This window comes from Misgurnus anguillicaudatus, chromosome 20 (assembly GCF_027580225.2).
Source record: "Misgurnus anguillicaudatus chromosome 20, ASM2758022v2, whole genome shotgun sequence".
NCBI lineage: Eukaryota > Metazoa > Chordata > Actinopteri > Cypriniformes > Cobitidae > Misgurnus > Misgurnus anguillicaudatus.
In genome coordinates, this window is record NC_073356.2 from 12785150 (window position 1) to 12799692 (window position 14543).

General features: G+C 37.2%; 3 protein-coding genes across 4 annotated transcripts in view; all 3 read left to right on the plus strand.

Annotated features, from left to right (window-relative positions):
- The first annotated feature begins 2442 nt into the window (after window positions 1–2442).
- Window positions 2443–14087, plus strand: mgat1b (alpha-1,3-mannosyl-glycoprotein 2-beta-N-acetylglucosaminyltransferase b). Of its 2 annotated transcripts, none has more exons than XM_055219083.2 (3): window positions 2443–2584; window positions 9356–10257; window positions 12280–14087. In XM_055219083.2, exons 1-3 carry the CDS (start codon window positions 2575–2577, stop codon window positions 12976–12978), a joined length of 1611 nt encoding a protein of 536 aa, XP_055075058.1. In that variant the 5' UTR covers window positions 2443–2574; the 3' UTR covers window positions 12979–14087. The 2 variants fall into 2 exon arrangements, with proteins under 2 accessions (XP_055075058.1, XP_055075059.1); XM_055219084.2 differs by lacking the exon at window positions 2443–2584 and adding an exon at window positions 5040–5184.
- polr1h (RNA polymerase I subunit H) overlaps window positions 2444–14543 on the plus strand; it is a 44922-nt gene continuing 32822 nt past the window's right edge. Inside the window, exon 1 of the mRNA XM_055219107.2 lies at window positions 2444–2584. Within this exon, the coding sequence (XP_055075082.2) occupies window positions 2575–2584 (10 nt within the window). The 5' untranslated portion in view covers window positions 2444–2574. The remainder of the gene's footprint in view (window positions 2585–14543) is intronic.
- The window catches only part of gtf2h4 (general transcription factor IIH, polypeptide 4), a 57123-nt gene continuing 45025 nt past the window's right edge, over window positions 2446–14543 (plus strand). The window contains exon 1 of the mRNA XM_073858121.1: window positions 2446–2584. The gene's annotated coding sequence lies outside the window, so the exon portion shown is untranslated. The remainder of the gene's footprint in view (window positions 2585–14543) is intronic.

A 14543-nucleotide genomic window follows, 5' to 3' on the forward strand; every position in this document is an offset into this window, starting at 1 on the left:
GTAACAGAAAACAACAGCCCAGTTAAGAAGCAACGCTGGGATCATACAATAAAGAAAACTAATCTTTGATTTAGGACAATCAAAGATTAGCCATCTAAAAATACTGTAGTACAATTTAGTATTTACCACTGTAGTGAATTGTAGTATACCATCAAAATCCATATGAAAAAACTACTGTAGTTTATACCACGGGTCTGTTGAATGCTTTATTATTTTTATTTTTCTGTAAACCGCACACCTAACTTGTCAAATGTCTTAAGAACCTAAAGGATTATTAGGAACACCTGTTCAATTTTCTCATTAATGCATTAATTATCTAATCAACCAATCACATGGCAGTTGCTTCAATGCATTTGGGGATGTGGTCCTGGTCAAGACAATCTCCTGAACTCCAAACTGAATGCCAGAATGGGAAAGTCTGGTTCGGTCTGAGTATTTCATAATCTGCTCAGTTACTGGGATTTTCACGCACAACCATTTCTATGGTTTACAAAGAATGGTATGAAAAGGGAAAACATCTAGTATGCGGCAGTTTTGTGGGCGAAAATGCCTTGTTGATGCTAGAGGTCAGAGGAGAATGAGCCGACTGATTCAAGCTGATAGAAGAGCAACTTTGACTGAAATAATCACTCGTTACAATCGAGGTATGCAGCAAAGCATTTGTGAAGCCACAACACGCACAACCTTGAGGCGGATGGGCTACAACAGCAGAAAACCCCGATGTCTACCACTCATCTCCACTACAAATAGGAAAAAGAGGCTGTAATTTGCACGAGCTCACCAAAATTGGACAGTTGAAGACTGGAAAAATGTTGCCTGGTCTGATGAGTTTCGATTTCTGTCGAGACATTCAGATGGTAGAGTCAGAATTTGGTGTAAACAGAATGAGAATATGGATCCATCATGCCTTGTTACCACTGTGCAGGCTGGTGGTGGTGGTGTAATGGTGTGGGGGATGTTTTCTTGGCACACTTAAGGCCCCTTAGTGCCAATTGGGCATCGTTTAAATGCCACGGCCTATCTGAGCATTGTTTCTGACCATGTCAATCCCTTTATGACCACCATGTACTCATCCTCTGATGGCTACTTCCAGCAGAATAATGCACCATGTCACAAAGCTCGAATCATTTCAAATCGGATTCTTGAACATGACATTGAGTTCACTGTACTAAAATGGCCCCCACAGTCACCAGATCTCAACCCAATAGAGCATCTTTGGGATGTGGTGGAACACAGTATACACAGTATTAGTATGGTGTTCCTAATAATCCTTCAGGTGAGTGTATACTACAGCATGCTGTAGTAGTAATTATAGTGAATTGATAAACTGTTGTAGATATACTCTAGTATACATACTGTAGGATTCATCAAAGCTTATATGAAAAAAAACTGTTTTAGTATTTACTATAATCCCATATGACAAAATTACTGTAGTATAGTTTAGTATTTAATATTGTTAATTGTAGTGTACTGTAGTGATGCTGTATTGTATACTTCAGTATACAATAGTACTACACTTTGTTAATGTATACTACAGCATGCTGTAGTAGTAACAATAGTGAATTGATAAACTGTATAGATACTCTAGTATACACACTGTAGCATTCATTAAAGCTCATATGAAAAATGACTTTAGTATTTACTATAGTTAATTGTAGTGTATTGTATACTGTATACTACAGCATGCTGTATTGTATACTGTTGTACTAAAGCATGCATTGTATACTATTATTTACAGTAGTGATTACTACAGTTTGTAAATGTATACTACAGCATGCTGTAGTACAGTAGTAACTATAGTGAATTGATAAACTGTAGTACATACTGTAGCATACATTTGTAGTATTCATCAAAGACCATGTGAAAAAACTACTGTTTTAGTATTTACGGTATTAAACTATAGTATAATGTATTGTATATGGTAGTACTACGGCAGTTTAATGTAGTAAAAACTGAACTATACTGTATATTACGAAAATTAACAATGGTTTACTAAAGTAAAAAAAAACATCTGGTTACTGAAGTAAAACCATTAACGTTACCACAAAATAACCATGGTTTTGACAACCAAAAAAGAAATATCAATAATATTACCTTATCATCACCGCCTTGGGACGGTTGCTAGGGCATCCTGTTGCTAGGGAAATGGCGGAGGGGCGGGAAGCGAGAGGTGGGCGGGTCTTCCTTAATGAGTCAATCCGGAAGTGGTAAATCGCTCTGACTGTACACACACACATACATATACACACACATACACATAGAGCGGCGGTTTCGTCAAATGAAGACACAATCAGTTAACTGCACGTACAGCCGGTAAAAGAACTGTCCGATACCACAGAGTCTCAGCTCTTCTGATCAGATCATCACAGATGGGATCGGATTTTATAACAGACCAGAATCGAGCATAAGAGAGGTGGACATGGGCGACAGCTTCAGGAATGAAGAGATCGGGATATTGACAGAAGCGACGGGTAAACGGAGACCTACGGTGGCGATGACGAGGATGAGTGAAAAGTAAATCTCTGATAACGACAGTCTGCATCTTTTCGCCATTTAATCCCGTCCTGTACAGAGATGATCAAAGGTGAGAGTTGTGGTTTGCGGTTACCTCTGTTATGTGTGTGTTAGCCGCTGTTATATTCACACAGATTAGCCGTTATGATTAGCCCGGGTGAATGCCAAACTCTTATATTAGCGATGTGAACACATCTGTGTGCTGCACGAGTCTCAGTTGCAGTCATATGCAGTGCATGCTCTTCTGTTGTAGATTATGAAGTAATATCAGTCCAAAGCAAACCTCAAACATTATGTCCAGATGAGTGCTTATGTTTTGGGAGAGTTTAACCTTTTTAGCCACACACATCATTACGAACAATAACTTGTGTTGTGATGCCACGTCATCTTAAACAATACTTTACAGAGACACAGCTGAGCATTAAAGACGTATTATATTATTATATAGTATTATAAGCATTGTGCTACTATAATAGTATTATTATGTTACTTTATGGTAATAATATTTATATTTCAAAGTAATGGAAGTCTAATATATTATAAATGTGTAATTACCCTAAGAGTGAAATGACAAATCGGCTAATTGTCATGTACTATTAACATAATGGTTACTGTAGTAAGACCATAGTATATATATGGCTGCTACAGTTAAATATCATTGTTAAACTGTGGTTACTGAAGTAAAACCATGGTTAATTTTCAGCAGGGTATTAAGTACCGAACCTGAAACTATCCTGGAAATACTATTTTACACATGCTACATGTACTTACTGTAGTAAAGTATGCTTAATGAGATGCTAGTAACCATAAACCAACCCCCACTCCTCCTAACCCTACATGACATCTTGTTAATTGATATTTCTTGGTGTTTAACCCATAAAATCATAGATGTGGTCTATGTGTATGGCCTAGTGCTGCGTGAAAATATTTTCAAATAATTTAAAGGTCCGTAGTCAATTATTTCCCTTATACCACGGTTACCACAAACATCGCTCTGGTGTCTATTTTTAAGACATTTAACAAGTTATGTGTGCGGTTATCGAAAAATAATTCATACCCGTGGAACATTTCTCAACCAATCAGAGTACAGCATTTAACAGACCCCTGGTATAAATATTTTTATTACACGGCACTCTAAAATGGTTGATTCTGATTGGCCAGACACGACATTTGCATGTTTGTTATTCCCTGATAACAACTGCTCCAGACTAATAACACACGGTAACTTGGATGTTGCAAATCATTTTGACAGTTAGAGTTTAATATTACACAAAAAATTTTATAAAATATATAAATTAGGTCTGTCAACAAATTAATCGCGAATAATCGCATACGAAATAAAAGTTTGTGTTTGCATATTATATTTGTGTGTGTGTGTATTGTGTGTAATTATTATTTATATATAAATACACACATGCATACATTTAAGAAAAAAATTATTTATGTATTTTTTATTTATATATAAAATATATCAAAATCTAAATAAATATACATGTAAATGTTTTATAAAAACATGCATGTGTGTGTATTGTGTATACACACAGTGCCCACACATATTATGCAATTATTTTGTATGCGATTAATCACGATTAATCTTTCGACAGCCCTAATATAAATATGTCTTTTAATAACATATATGACGTTATATTTTCAAACCAAATAGAGTCTTCGTGACATATGAATGTCTTGTCTTAAAACCAAAAGTAAACAGTGTTTTTGCATAAAATGTTTCAAATCAATATTTAAAGGTGCAGTGTGTAAATTTTAGCACCATCTAGTGGTGAAGTTGCAAATTGCAACCAACGGCTTAGTCCACTGCTCACCCCTAGCTTTTGATACACATAGAGAAGCTACGGTAGCCGCCACCGGACAAACATGTCATCGTCGGAGACAACTTAGTAAAAAACATGTCCGTTAAGAGCTTCTGTAGAAAAATGGTGGCACAAAATGGCGACTTCCATGTTTAAGGGGACCCTCTGTGTATGTAGATAAAAAGGTCTCGTTCTAAGGTAATAAACACATAATGGTTCATTATAAAAAGGTCTTTATACACCCCTGATAATATAGTTTTGTATATTATTTTGATTTTCTGTCAAGAGATCCTTCAAAAAATTACACACTGCACCTTTAATGTTACTTAATTCAGATGTTATTTCCAGTTATATCCTCCTAAATATACGAATTGCCTGGAGCGCAGCGTAATACTTCATGAAGAACAGATTCAGTTTACAAACATTACCATGGTAACCTAATATTGACCACATCTACTATTACAGTTGTATAATCTTAATTTCATGTTTAACCTGAGAGTGGTTGCTATTGTTCACCTCACCCAGTTTTATTAAAAACAGAAACTATGGTATTTCAGTAGTGTTAAATATGTTCACTTTTTCTTTTCTGAATTTGTCTTCCAATAATAATACTTAAGGAGAAGAAACGTACTCCGTTATAAACGAGTGAATGAATCTTTTAGGAGTCACATGCGAGTCAAGCAGGGTGTTAAGGGAAATTTGATGTGTTAACTGGCAGTTTTGGCTCTTTGCATGGGTACAGTACTACTTCCCTTTCCTTTCCCCTCCCCTCTTCTCTCTTACTCATCTGGTTTTCCTGTTCAGCTTTTTGTGAACAGCTGGAGGAGAGACAGAGAAAAGTAGCCTACACTGTGTTCAGGTAATGCTTAACAAACCCGTTTCACACCATCTGATGTTTTATCAACTTGTTTTGCTCTTTTGGAGTTGGACTGTAGTTGTTTTTGGGCTGTTGTTGTTCTCGGACCTAATGCACTCCGGTGGTCTCTATATTTTGATGCATCATTTTTTCCCCATTACTCATTCAACGCACTAATAGTTATTTTTTCCTCGTTTTGAAATTCTGTACAATTTTGCCTTGCGTGTAAATGTTTGCCAGCACATTCGATTCCAGGTGTTTCTGATCAAATCTTATGCTGTTAGGTTAGGTGTGTCTTGTTTATTTGTCTCTTAAAAAGGATTGAGACAAATTTAAAACCTAAATAGGTCCACATGTCTTGCTGAATGGTAGTTGTCTTGGATGTCTTTACTAACAGGGTTAAGTGGGGATTAGTGACTTGGTTGCGCCCAAACGATTATTGAGGTTATTATTGGCACAGCTTAAGTGGTGCAGACACCTTTTCAGTGTAAAGTACTGCATTGTATGGTATTACTGTCCATAGGTTAGGTGTAAACAATATACAGGATTTTAGCACTAGATATTCGCATTAAAGTTTAATACGTTTTAATTTGTAGTATATTTGGAGTACTACATCGAATGACAAGCAGTCATGTGACTTTGTGTTGGCTTTCTTTGTACTACTCGGTGTCTGTCACACACAGTGAAAGGACTTTGTCATTTCAAGGTTTTTTTCTCACAGAAAAGCAGTAGTTTAGTTAGTGTCACTATGATTTGCAAGAAGGGGAAGCAGGTTTTAAATATTTCATGGAAAGTATTTGCTTCAGTGCTTCATACCTAGATATTCATCATTATAGTTTCACTTTATTTGAGTAAACTTTTTGGTAGCTTTTAGGCATGTCTTACCTTATGACTATTTGTACAACTATAACACTTCAAAAAATGACTTTCTTACTTAGTATTTTGGTCTTGTTTTCAGTAGAAATATAAAAAAATCTTAAATTAAGAAGCATTTTCTTGATGAGCAAAATGACAAATAAGTCTAATTTTTAGACAAAAACTATACAATTTAAGTGAATTTGTGCTAAAAACAAGCAAAATTATCTGCCAATGAGGTGAGAAAATGTTGTTTGAATTAAGTGTTTAAGAAAAAAATAAATCTTATTTCACAGTTTTTTTTCTCACCCCTTTGGCAGATTTTTTTGCTTGTTTTAAGCACAAATTCACTTAAATTGTATTTTTATTTGTCTAAAAACTAGACTTATTTTCTTAGGTCATTTTGCTCATCAAGAAAATACATCTTAATTTAAGAATTTTTAGATATTTCTAATGAAAACAAGACAAAATACTGAGTAAGAAAGTCATTTTTGCAGTGAATGTATTGTAGATATTTGTAATAGACCAAAATATTAGCCATGCTAATTTTCCAGTCTATTTGTGGCCATTTGTGGATCTTCATCAGTCAAGTAAACTTATTTTAGCACAGCCAGATTCAAATGTAAAAAATTACTTTCAAGAAAAAAATTCTTAGTATTTTTGTCTTGTTTTCAGTAAAAATTTCTAAAAATTCTTAAATTGAGATGCTTTTTCTTGATGATCAAAACGACACAAGAAAATAAGTCTAGTATTTAGGCCAAAAATATCACATTTAAGTGATTTTGTGCATTAAATAAGCAAAAAAAAAATCTGCAAATGGGGTAAGACAAAAACAAGATTTTTTTCTTGAAAATCATTTTTTGCAGTGCATGCAAAATCTCTGAGTATCTATATATACTATAAAAATGGCGTTTTAATGGCATTTAATGGATTTTTCCAACAAACCGGTATTTCTGAATGGCCTTTGGCTGGGATTAAGCAGATTTAAAGCAAAAGTATTGATACATGTATAAAATGTGCTGAGAACATTCAGTCAGTACACTACAAAAAATGATTTTCAAGAAAAAAATTCTATATTTTTGTCTTGTTTTCAGTAAAAATATCTAAAAATTCTTAAAATAAGATGCTTTTTCTTGATAAGCAAAACGACCCAAGAAAAATAAGTCTAGTATTAAGCCGTGTAGCCAAAAATATCAAATTTAAGTGATTTTGTGCATAAAATAAGCAAAATATTTGCAAATGGGGTAAGCAAATTTTTCTTGAATTTAGTGTTTAAGAAAAATGTTCAAGATTTTTTGCTTACCCCATTGTTTTGCTTGTTTTATGCATTTCGTTTTGCTCATCAAGAAAAGGCATCTTAATTTATGAATTTTTTTATATTTCTACCAAAAACAAGAAAAAAATAGTAAGATTTGATTGATTTTTCTTGAAAATCAAAAAAACGTATTACGTAGTATTTTTGTCTTGTTTTTAGTAAAAATATCAAAAAATTCTTCAATTAAGATGCTTTTTCTTGATGAGCAAAACGACTCAAGAAAATAAGTCTAGTTTTTAGACCAAAAATATCAAATTTCACAAGCAAACAAATCTGCCAATTGGGGTAAGCAAAAAATCTTGAAAATGTTTCTTACACACTAAATTCAAGAAAAATTCAAGACAAATTGCTTACCCCATTGGCAGATTTAGTTTGCTTGTTTTATGCACAAAATCACTTAAATTTGATATTTTTGGTCTGAAAACTAGACTTATTTTCTTGGGTCGTTTTGCTCATCAAAAAAAAGCATATGAATTTAAGATTTTTTGGATATTTTACTAACAACAAGACAAAAATACCAAGAATTTTCCTTATCTAATTTTTAACAAAGGGTGGCATTTAGTGGTTTTTGCATCTGAGCACTTCATATGATATATAAGGGCACATATATGATGTAAATGGGTTCCACTCTTCAGATAATAGCACACACTTTAGTCATTTAAAAATCTATACGGGTTGACCGCTAGTACAAATGACTAGACTAGTTTTTTGACCTTTGCACATCCCTGTCTATTTTTCTTTCTCAATTTCAGCATGTGGGTTATGTGCAACATTTCTCAATATTTGCTTTTACGCCACCATATACTGGATAAGAGTTGTTTTCTTACTGTGACTGAGTCTGCATAATTTCAACATCAGATTGGAGAGCCGTGGGTTCTCCAGCTTTTGAAAAGTGCTTACTCGAAACATATTTATGGCCTCATAAATCTACACAGGAAACATTGGGCAGTGCCACATTTCTGTAGAGCAGCTGGATCTTTGGGTTCTGCCCGACTGACTGTCGGCTTTGCTAAGCTTCTTCTTTCTGTCAATGACAAACGGGTGTTCAATGAGCATTGTAACCAGTCTTGGCACTAATAAAACTGACATCATATTTACCAAATGTCACTCTTGGGAATTGTAGGCCTCATTCAAAATGAGCGTACGAAGTTTGTCTGCCCTAGATAAAACTACTTGTTAGTAGCGCATGTTAGCAGCTTACCCTTACTGCCTAAAGTCAATAAAGGGTAAAAAGGATCCTGTATTTTTCAGAGGAGCTCAGCTGGATGGTTTGATATCTCAAAGCAGTGTTTTTGGTTCAGTTCCCCCAACTATACAAAATTGACTATTTTGCTGTCATGGTAATTACAGGGTACGCTTTTGTAAAGATGGTGTGCGGCGCTATGATCAAACCGTCATTTTTAATTACTCTGGAGTATCCTCGACCTGTCAAAAGCTGTTTGCACGGTGCAGTTTGTCAAAGCATGCTGAGAAGTTTGTCTTTCCGAAAGCCCTCCCATGGAGATGGATGACTGAAATACATTAATTTGTGTTTGAGATGAACGCAGCGGTGTTATAGATAAAATGCAGGCCAGAATGTTAGTGAATAAAAGATTTTGGGGCAATCATACTGTGTTACACATTTTTACACGGCTCAATATTTCATCTAAAGTATGGTGCTCTTTAGGCTCCTGAACATTCATCTTCCAGTGGATGGGAATGTAGTTGCAGCTGTCATGGGAGATTAACATGTGGTTAAATGGATTTAAAGGGTGCTTTGTTATGACCGCAGTCAATCTTCAATGACAAGACAAGATATTAATTTCAGTGGGACAGATCTGGGACAGATGGGCTTGCCTATACATTACTCGCATCTGCTACTGTGTACTCAATTGATAATGGAGATAAAACACAAGAGATTTTAAGAAACAGCCGGTAAAATGCTGCTAGGCACCAAGTCTCTTTATGTCTGTACGTGTTTCATATATCATGATTTATATCTCATGCCTTTTCCTTTTCTCATAGCCTTTTCTACGCTTCGGTCCCTCATGTGGTGTCACTGGGCCATGGTTCGCAAGAAAGGATCTCTTATTTTGTGCGGAGCATTTGTTTTCGTTGCCTGGAATGCCTTGCTCCTCCTCTTCTTGTGGGGGAGGCCTCCCATTGGTCGCCTTGGCGAGGGAGGTGGAGCTGAACCAGGAGCCGGAGAGGAGTGGGGAGCCGGAAAAGCAAAAATGGGTGGAGCTCATGGATTGGCTGGCGAAGTGATCAGATTGGCTGAAGAAGTCGAATCTGAACTGGAAACTCAGAAGAAGCTTCTCAAACAGATCCAAGGTCACAGGGAATTATGGGAACAGCAGAAAGAACTGATAAAGAGGGAATCGGAGGACACGAAAGACGATAAGAAAGTTGAGGAGCCTAAAAGGCCTCAGCAGGTTCCTGCGGTTCCTCTAAATCATAAAACTCTAGACGTTACGAAACACGACACACGGGCTCTTTTGGTTACACCACCTCATCTGGTCATGAAGGAGGAGAAACTAGATGAAATGAAGGAAATATCCAAAAATGAAGTAGACCTCACCAAGCCAAGTTCTCAAATTATTATCCCAATTCTAGTGATAGCCTGTGATAGAGTAACAGTGAAGAGGAGTTTGGATAAATTGATCCAGTATCGTCCTTCTGCTGAGCTTTATCCAATCATTGTCAGCCAGGACTGCGGTCACGCAGATACGGCAAGAGTGATCGGCTCCTATGGAAGTCAGATAACCCACATTAGCCAACCGGATCTTGCGGATATTCCGGTACGACCCGATCACAGGAAGTTCCAGGGTTACTACAAGATTGCCAGGCACTATCGTTGGGCACTGAACCAAGTGTTCAATGTCTTCGCTTACTCTACAGTGGTCATTGTGGAGGATGACCTAGAGGTAAGATAACTCCTCGTATTTTGTTATTCATTAAGTTTAAGTTAACCAAACTTGACTGATTCTGGCCCATTTGAAATCAAGCAAATTTGCTCGCTAAGTTTCATGAAGAAGGGCTTATCTCTTGCTTAGAGGGAATTTTTTCATTTGCACATTTCTGTTCCTTTGAAGGTCTCGCAGGTGAACTGATTATCAAGTCTAAAAAGCACCAAACATTAAAGCGCCAGTGCATGCTGATGTCATGATTCCTCTAAAGGAAGGGATCAAGGTTCTCATTATTTAAGTAAAGTAACATGCATATACCATTGCATAGATTTTATCGTGTCTCATGATGGCTTTGATCACTGCCAGACTTTAAAGCAAAATAATTTAGAGAATAAACTTTCATGAGCTTGAACGTTTGGACTTTACACATGTGCTTATCCAGCTTGTGCTTGTTCTTGTGTTGCTGTTGACCTTTAAAGGGTTAGTTCATGCAAAAATTTAAATTTTATAATTTACTACTCACACTGATGTCGTTCAGATCCCTGACAGATTTCTTTGTTATTCAGAACGAAAACATTTAATCACCTTCAAAAGGACGCAAATATATCACTACATGCGACTCGTGCCATATATTCCAAGCGTCCTGGAGGCATATGAATTGATTTGGGGGAAAACATAACAAAATAAGGTTCCACTTTTTTCTATCTGTGCAATTGGGGTAAAATATATTTTTTGGGCTGAACTAATCTTTTAAATGTCTTTGCTATAAAACCAGATGTATTGTTGGCTCTAAAAATGTCAACTTTACCAAGCCTTACCTTTACTTTGTCATGACAGTAGTTGACCTTAAAGAAAAAAAACTGATCATGAAAGTTGGAACACAGCGGCACAAAAATCCTACATAGCTAGAAATTATTGCTTTTCTTTTTTTTAACAGTGGATCACAACAAACTACACATTTCAATGGCGCTATCTGCTACCTAGTGGTTCAAAATAAGGGGTGTGGGAAAAATTGGATTCTTACTGTGTGTTCACACCAGACGTGAATGAAGTGATTAAATTGTGCTATTTGCGCGTAGTTGGACGCTTGAACATTTTGAGTTAACGTGAAATTGGTAAAGTTTATCTAGATGTTTGCCTTCATCTCTGAAAAGGTTTTAGGTTTAGCTTCATGCTCGCGTGGTGCATTGTTGGACTGACCTGAGCGACAATCATAAAAATGTCAGGTGACAGACAATTACTGTGAAAACTAAGTAGGCAAGTCAAGATTTTGACATGTTTCTGAAGTATGCAGATGTGTCGCACAGCTCCGGGTGTCCGCTCCACATACAGCGACGATGATTTTGTCATCCATTGTTGTTTTGTATTTTTGCCTCAGCTCGCTACGTCTTAATCACATCACTACTAGAGCAGGCTCCTGATTGGTTAACGTGGCGTAAATATCGGTGAAAGTTCCGATTTTTAAACAAGCCTGAAACGCTCAATTCGTGCCATGTCTTTCATATGAATGTGCCGCAGGATGTCTATCGCGTCTTTTACATGTAATTCACCTGTGCTTAACGCTTCATTTGCATCTGGTGTAAACGCACCATTAGATGCATCGCAATGTGGATGATTCTGAATCAATTCAGATGTCAACAATTGATTTTTAAAAGTTAGTTTACAAAATAATGTGATGCTATCGGAAACAAAAGGCGCGGAAGTCAACTGTGGGAGCACTGCAGCAGTTGGACAGTTTTGAGAGTGCACACCGCTCAGAGACTAGTAGCAAAAAAAGGGCAAATTCAATGTAATGACGTCACAAATATGCTAATTAGTATGTTGAGAATCTATTGTGAATTGAATCGGTACCCTAAGAATCGATTCTTAATCGAGTCATGAGGCCCAAACACACTTTTTATAAAACCGCTAGCTAGATGAACAAATGTGCATCTTACCACCTTTAAACAAACCAGGTTAACCAAAAGATGGTAGTAAAGCTGATAGTCCACACACAGTACTTTCTCTAGTAATGTAAAACTGCTCTTCTTCATCTTTCAGGTGGCTCCGGACTTCTTTGAGTATTTCCGTGCTCTGTACCCTATTTTGTATTCTGACCCTACCCTGTGGTGCATCTCTGCCTGGAATGATAACGGACGGGATGGGCTGGTAGACCCGGGCAAAGCTGACCTCCTTTACCGGACAGATTTCTTTCCTGGCCTTGGATGGATGCTTTTGAAGGAGGCATGGGCAGAGTTGGAGCCCAAGTGGCCCAAGGCATTCTGGGATGACTGGATGCGCCACCCAGAGCAGCGAAAGGAGCGCTCTTGCATTCGTCCGGAGATCTCGAGGACTATAACCTTCGGCCGGAAAGGAGTCAGCTTGGGTCAATTTTTTGACCAGTATCTGCGCTACATAAAACTCAACACTGAATTTGTGCCTTTCACTAAACTGGACTTGTCCTACTTGGTCAGGGAGAGGTATGATGAAAACTTTAACAAGAAAGTGTATAGCGCCCCCTTGGTAAAAGTGGAGGAACTGCAGCAAGGAAGCTTGAAGGGCTCCGGCCCGTTCAGAGTTCAGTATTCCAGCAGAGATAGTTTTAAAGTGTTGGCTCGCAATTTGGGAGCGATGGACGACTTGAAATCAGGGGTTCCCCGTGCCGGGTACAGGGGCGTAGTCAGCTTCATCTCCCGTGGGCGAAGGATATACCTGGCGCCACCTGAGGGCTGGACTAAATATGACACTAGCTGGAGCTGAGAAGGATGAGGACCACAAAAGGACAGAAACTCACAACTATTATTACAAGTACCGGAGAGAAACGCCCTCTCAAACCAAAGAAAACAGAGGCGGGGTGTGACAGATTGAGGAAAGGTTAACTATGAGAAGCGAGTACTGCTGGTTTGCTATGGAGGAATACCCAGGCATGCTGGGAACAGCACAAGCGTGGGTCTGTCGTACTGTATGTGTGTGCAGTGATCATGCAACAAGCTGCCCTCATAGACATAAACAGTAGAGCTATGCTGTAGACTGCTCCACTTATGATAAGTGGGGTATAAATTTACCCTATTACACGTTCTATCAAATGAATGTCCAGGTCATATTTCACCACAAAATCAAAAGAAATTCTATTTTGCATAAACAATAAAGCCCTATTAAGACATGAAAAGTACATTTTCTCCCCGACATCTCATTATTTTAATGCTGTAATGGTTTATGTTAGATTTATTTTGTAATTGTCATAATGCTCAGTAATGATTTATATTACTCAAATGCATTAAACAATGAGCAATAAAGCACTACATCAAGTTCTGCTATATTGCGATACAGGAATGAGACTGAGGGGTCCTTAATTGTATGCAAATGCAAAAAAAGTTTGATTCCTTAATTTCTTTTGATTTTAGGGTAAAACATGACCCCAATATTAGATTTACACTACTAAAGACCAATTTTTCTAGTAAATGAGATGATACAGATGAATATACATGCATTTACCTTTGATGTAGCACCACTATTCAATCTCTGAAGTTAAAGCTTGTGCCGGGCTTGTGTTACTGACATACCAAAACTCTGAAAGAAAAACAATTTTGTGCCATTTTGTTGAAGAATTACTGTACTTGAATCTGTTTTTTATTGTTCTTCCTGGACGGGGAGAGCATTCATTGCATTTCAGATATGTTTGTAGGTTTGTTGCAAAACCAGAGTGGTCATAGAAATCGCTTTATGGATGGATTTGTACTGTATGTAAATGTTTGGGAGAGAAAAGATCGGACTTTAATGCACATGCAGTATGAAAAGTGTGAAACCACTGCCTGATATGTTTATATCTTTAATACATTGAGAATAAAACAGACTATTTTGCTATTTGACAGTATGCGCCGGTGTCCGTTTAATGTTAGGAATGCTACATCCGATCCCTTATCTGAGGTTTGTAAATGTGTTCTTTTGTCATGTCGGAAATCTTAGATGACCTCCTTCCACAGATCATTTCTCTAAACCCCCAACATCAGCACTCATCCTGGCGCCACAGTGACACCTTTACCATGTCTGTCGTTCCAGATTTCCTTTCACACTGCTCTTATGTCCTGTTGTTATCTTTACTCTTCCTGTTCTGTTACTGCCACCATCAGCTTTTTAAAATGCCAAAGGATGTGTGTTCCTGATTAGATGAAGTGAAAATACATTTGGTTTCTTTAGCTATTGTTTTGCTTTCATTTAGCTGTAAATGAGATGTTCAACTACAGCTGTGACACGTAACGCCCCATTCAGACCGCCAGTGACTAGTGATGGGAGAAATGAAGCTTTTCGAAGCTTCGAAAATTGAT

Bases quoted from the DNA above. Each gene is read 5' to 3' on its own strand.
- mgat1b (XM_055219083.2), top strand. The intron at 10,258-12,279 runs GTAAGATAACTC...TTCATCTTTCAG, and splicing joins TTGTGGAGGATGACCTAGAG to GTGGCTCCGGACTTCTTTGA.